This window comes from Cuculus canorus, chromosome Z (assembly GCF_017976375.1).
Source record: "Cuculus canorus isolate bCucCan1 chromosome Z, bCucCan1.pri, whole genome shotgun sequence".
In the NCBI taxonomy this organism is placed as follows: domain Eukaryota; kingdom Metazoa; phylum Chordata; class Aves; order Cuculiformes; family Cuculidae; genus Cuculus; species Cuculus canorus.
Window position 1 is genome coordinate 42,152,305 of NC_071441.1, and position 5,541 is coordinate 42,157,845.

The 5,541-nt window shown below is 48.8% G+C and overlaps 1 protein-coding gene across 2 annotated transcripts in view; it reads left to right on the plus strand.

Annotated features, from left to right (window-relative positions):
* The first annotated feature begins 754 nt into the window (after nucleotides 1-754).
* The window catches only part of SLC44A1 (solute carrier family 44 member 1), a 73,242-nt gene continuing 68,455 nt past the window's right edge, over nucleotides 755-5,541 (plus strand). For both annotated transcript variants that reach the window (XM_054053696.1, XM_054053693.1), the window contains exon 1: nucleotides 755-937. In XM_054053696.1, coding sequence (XP_053909671.1) covers nucleotides 911-937 — 27 coding nt within the window. In that variant the 5' untranslated portion in view covers nucleotides 755-910. The remainder of the gene's footprint in view (nucleotides 938-5,541) is intronic.

Below are 5,541 nucleotides of genomic sequence, written 5' to 3' on the forward strand. Positions count from 1 at the left end.
TGTCCCCGCATGGGGACCGCCGCTGCCTCCCACAGGGCTCCCACCGACCAAAGCGGGAGCAATGCCTGACCACCTCGGACTCCGTAAAGGAGGAAACCACAGCGCCAGGGCCCGAGGGCCAGGCCTGCCGCCAGCCTCGCCGTCGCGTTGGCGACTGGGCAAAACCCATTGCGCCACCGGAAACGGCGGGCGGCCGCGCCGGAGACGAGGGCAGCACCAGAGGCCGCGCATGGACTCCCCGCGCTGCGGCGCACAGGCCGCGCCCCTTAGCGCCCGCCCTGCCTGCAGGCCCCTCCTCCCTGCCGGTAGCCCTCGCCCCGTTAGGCCCCGCCCCGTCTGTAGACACCGCGCCTACCTGCAGGCCCCGCCCCTGCCTGCAGGCCCCCTCCGGCTCCCATCTGCAGGCCTCGCCCCCTGAGCCTCTCCGCCTGCAGCCCCCGCCTCTGTTTGTAGGCCACGGCCCCTTCGGCCCCGCCCACAGCCTGCAGCTTTCTTCTCTGCCTGTAGGCCCTGTCCCCTGTCTGCAAGCCCCGGGCCCTTAGGCCCCGCCCCCTTTTGGTCTCGCTCCTTCCTACGGGCCCCTTTATGCCCCGCCTCCTGGCTTTAGGCCCCGCCCCCTCAGAGCCACCGTCTTCTTAGACCCCGCCCCTCACACACGGGCCACGCCTCTCTATGCCCCGCCCCTCCCTGCCCCGCCCCCTGCCAAGCGGTCTCGTCCTCGGGCCCCGCCCCGTCTCCCCCCGCCCGTCTCAGGTCCCGCCTCTTCCCCTGAGCCACAGCCGTCGCCACGCGGGGGGAGGATGAGGGGGCGCCGCGGCGGGGCTGGTGCCGCAGCCGCGCTCTGCTGATCGGGTCCAGCCGAAGGGGTGCCCGCCGCCTGCCCGCCGCCGGGGCTGAGGCCGCGGACGCCATGGGCTGCTGCAGCTCCGCCGCGCAGGTGAGCGGCCCCGCCGCGGCCTCCGCGGCCCCTCCCGGCCCCTCCCGGCCCCGCGCCTCACCTGTGGCCCCGCTCTCCCGTGGCCGCGCACTTGGCGTCCCTGTAGCCGTTCTCTCCCGCGGCCTCTGGCTTCCCCTTCCCCTCCCGGCCAGCGGTTCTGCTCTCCCGCGGCTGTGAATCCTTCGCTCTCCCCTCCTGCAGCTCAGCTCTCTCATGGCTGTGAGCCCCTTTGCCTCCCCCTAAGCCCTGATGCATATAACTGTGCGGCATTTTCCTCCCCTCTGTAGCTCTGCCCTCTTATGTCTGCGTACCCCCTTGTTCGCCTCTGTAGCCTTGCTCCCACCGTGCTACGAACTTCCACCCTGTGCATAGCTCTGCACAGCGCGCTGTGCGTTGCTTCTTCCCCCGTGGATCAGCAGCATCTTGCCTCTTCTCCCGACAGCCCTCTGTGGCTTTGCGGTCTTTGCCATATCCTGCACCAATCCTCTGCGATGGCTGCAGCTGCATACTTTCAGTTCTCCCTTGCCGTTCCCACATTGACCTGCACTCCTGTCCTGTGGCTCTAAACACGCTCCTCCGCCTCTGTCACGCATGGATGCACCCACCTATATCGCTCTGCCCTCCCTCCACTTCCCCGCAACTTTTCCTTTAGGGCCGCTCCTGCCCCACCCCAGAGAGAGGAGCCGTCTCCTGGGGGAAACTTGGCACGGCCAGGGCCTCTCCCAGACCCGCTCTCTCTGGAAAGGGAGGTGGTCCTACTCCCAGTCCCCTTCCCCGCTCTGTGACCAATGGTTCAAGCGTCTGTCAGCATCCTTTTTCTCTGTTTGTGGCAGGCCCCATGTCTCTCTCTTACTTCGGAGCTCGGGTTTTCTTCGTCCCCAGTCCCTTGCTCTGCTTTGCCCTTGTTGACTCCCTTTTTTCCTCCACAGTGGTGCTTCCAAGTGAGGCACATTTGGGAGCTCCACCCAGCACTCCAGTTTACAACGCTTCTTCCTATTTATCTTTACCTTTGAACTACATAACCAAGGCTATACTGGTTTTCTCTTGGCTCTTTTCTTAAGGCGGTAGGACGAGCGATCATGACTAATGCTATGGCTGTGCTTTGCTTGCTTGTAAATGTTAGTTTCCTATGGATGTGTCGCTTGTGGTGGCTGAATCCAGCTACCAGGAGACTGCTTATGTGGGAAAGTCCGTCTCTGCTGTCCCAGATGACTCATCACAGAGATGAGTTTTTGTACATCATCCGTTCAGGCAGATTTTTTTTTTTTTTATGTAAGGGCTCTGTCCTTCCAATGCGAAAGACTGCACAGAGCTGTCCAGTTGCAATAAGGAACATCCTTTCTTTACAGCAAATTTTGCTGCAGAGGGGAAAGCAATCAGCTTTATGGTGCATGAAGAAATGGTCTGAATTTGAGAGGGAGATATATGCCAAATGTTAGGGGTAGATTTTAGAGTTGTTTGGTCACTGTAATAGACTGCCAGAGGAGATTGTAGAGTCTGTATTGTTTGAGGTTTGCTAAAAAATGTTAGATAAACAACTGTCAGGACTGGCTTAAGGAAATCTGATACCAACTCGGCACACTGGGAGAATAAAGTTGATGTTTTCAAGTAACGTTTAAGTCTTTTCCAACCTTATTTTCTGTGATTCCTATTCAAATTAGTTTTCTTAGGTGTTTACCAGGCCCTTTCCAGCTCTTATCTAGAATTCAAATTGCTGTTCACTGTTCTTTTCTGAAGTGAAAATGCAGGCTGATCTATGGGTAACTTTAGACAAAAAGCAGAAGAAATAAGAGGAAAAGGTGGTTTAAATATCTGTCTTGTTCAGAGGTTTCAACTGATGGATTTCTTTTTTTTCAGTGAAATTTGTGTTCCCCTGTCAGGGCACATGATGTTAGTAGTACGCTACTGAACCTTTCATTTGCTTTTCTTATGTGTTGCAAGGTATGGTACAGTTATTGAGCTTTGTATCCCAGATATGTAACTGAAGTATAAAGAATGGTTGTTTACTTATTATTCCTAATTCCCATGGCTAATTCCTTAGCCATGAGCAATTGTGTGTCTCCTCAGGAAATCCAAATCAAAGGCTAGTTGCTGCATATTTTAACAGCAACAGTTTTGTCTGGTCTATCGATTGCAGAAACCTTGCTACCAACGGTACAGCATTACATTAGAGCCTAATGTCTCCCTTATCCTCCCTTTTATCATTAAGAATAAATGTGTTGCTCACCTACCATTGTCTTCCTTCTTCCTCTGCTGTTATTTTCTCTTATGCTTTCCGTGAGCAGGAGTCCATGTTCCTTCGTGTTGCCTGCCTTGTCTCTTGCTTCTCCCTATGTAGCTTCATCTCAGTCTTTGACGTACCGTCTCTACTTTTATCATGGAATCCTCACCCTCATTGTTTATGACTTTGTTTTTCAAGTTGATTTCTCACTGAGTTTATTCTTCAGCTCTTTAGCGTATTTGATCTTCATCTGCTAATCCCCATTTCTGTTTCGGAGAGAAGTGATTATTTCTGTTTTGATTTTGCCAGCCATCTTATCTCATTACTGTATGTCCAAGTCCCATGGACTGCCGCCTCCTCATCTCATTTATGACAATGTACCTTGCCTAAGGCTGGTTGTTGAACCAGGCAGATTTCTTGACGTCTTCTTTCTAAGTCTTATTTCATACTCAATTATATATATTTTTTTTCGACTGCATTTCGCACTTCCTTTGCTTTGCAGGCTGTCAAGAGCTCTGCCTTAGGGTTTTTATTGTATCTCTTCCCCTGTGGAATCTAAAGGTTTCTGGCGAAAAAGTGATTAGAATTGGCATGTTTACCTTTGCTCATCACTCCTGATTACCACTTACAGTGATGGATTCTTATGTTTGCGCTCTGCTTTTTCTACATTTAACTGTGTGGCCTGACCCCAAAGCCCCATTCATTCCGTTTTTCTGTTTTAATTCAAAATTTCTGTTTCATACCTCTTGTTGCCATTTTATGCCTGGCTCAATCTTATTCTGAGTTGCTGTCCTCCATCCTTAAACTCACAGTCAGCTCCAGTCTTCTTCCCTTCTTTTCCATCTGCCTGAAACAGAAAAGTTGATGTTTATTGTTGTACATTCTCTCTTCCTTCTTTGTACTAAATTGATTCCAGTCCAGGTTCTTGGCCCTGCTGAAACTGCCTTCATTAAGATCTTTCTTTCTGGCCAAGTTGCAAGGATTGCCCTCCTTTCTTACCCTTGTTAATCTCTGCTGATTTCAATACTATCTTTAATCCTCTGCCACTTAATGGCTTATTCTCCCTGGGCTTCTGTAATGCTGTCCTCTTGTTATTCTTTGCTACCTTCTACTTTCTGATTATTTATTCTCCTCTACCACTGTTTATGATTATATTTCTAGTCTTTTTTTCCCCCTATTGTTGATTTACCTCCTAGTCTACCGAATTTTTCAACTTGGACTGCTGGTTGATGTTAACTAAAACTTATTACAGCCATACCAGGCTTTCTTCCAAGTGTACTCATTCTTTCGTGTTGTTCCACTACTTACCTGTTGAGGTCCTTAAATCTGGAATGCTTCTTTCCAGTCTATTTCTTTTTTTTTTTTTTTTTTTTTTTCCATTTTGGTCTTATTCCATACTCTCACAAAGTTCTTTCACTTCCCCTGATGTAGGTTCTCTGTGATCTCAATTTGCTTTTTATCCTTACAACCAGAGTTCCTATTTAGCTGTTGTTTATTTTTGGTGATACTACTGTATCATCCTCTCTGTTGCTTTGGGGCTATTGTGGTATTCTCCACTTATTTAGGTGCACTTAGCTGTATTTTTTTGTGCTTTAACTCTCACTAATTTGAAGCCTCAGCTTGCTGGGCAAACCTTGGGCAGTCAGCTGCACTCTACAGTTGTTATTTTAGAGCAGTCTATGTATTCTTCATACCAGATCCTAACACTTCTTTGAACTGTAGTTGTTAGGCCAAAGTGTGCTGATCTGTATGAGATGAAAACCTTGTAAAGCAGAAAAAAACATACCTCTGTGTTTCTTGTGTCTTACAGTGCTGTTGGTTGTCAATGCCTTCATGTCAATGCCTTGCTATATCTTTATCATTAGCTTCTCAAGATGATTGCTTCTGTCTAGGTGCATCTCTTTTGTCATGGATCTGCTGTGCGATAAAGCTCAAAGTTTTTACTAATTTTTTTGTCCAGGTAGTTTTTTTGTTGTGCTGGTTTGGAATTGATCTTCTCTTCCTAAATGTTAGCATATTCTGAACAAATGGTGCTGGAGCCCTGAGTTAATAGAATAATTTAGTTTCCTTTGAATCTTCAGTTTTGTTGAAGAAGAAAAAAGGAACCTGCAGTTGAGTGGCAATACACTCTCCCCCTTCTTCTGATTTTCTCTGTAATCAGTGTTATTTTCTGCTATCTTACAGCATTAATCCATTGTAAAACTGGTTTTGCTGGTACTGCTATAACTGTTAGGTTGTGCTGTAAATCTGTTTGTTTGTTTGAAGTAATCTGTACAGGCTTTGGAGAGGGAAGGGTGGTGTTTTTTTCTTTTAAGCAAGCAAATCTACTTTATAGACCAACTGGGATTGTTCCACTGATCTGGTTTATGGTCCAGCTCAACAA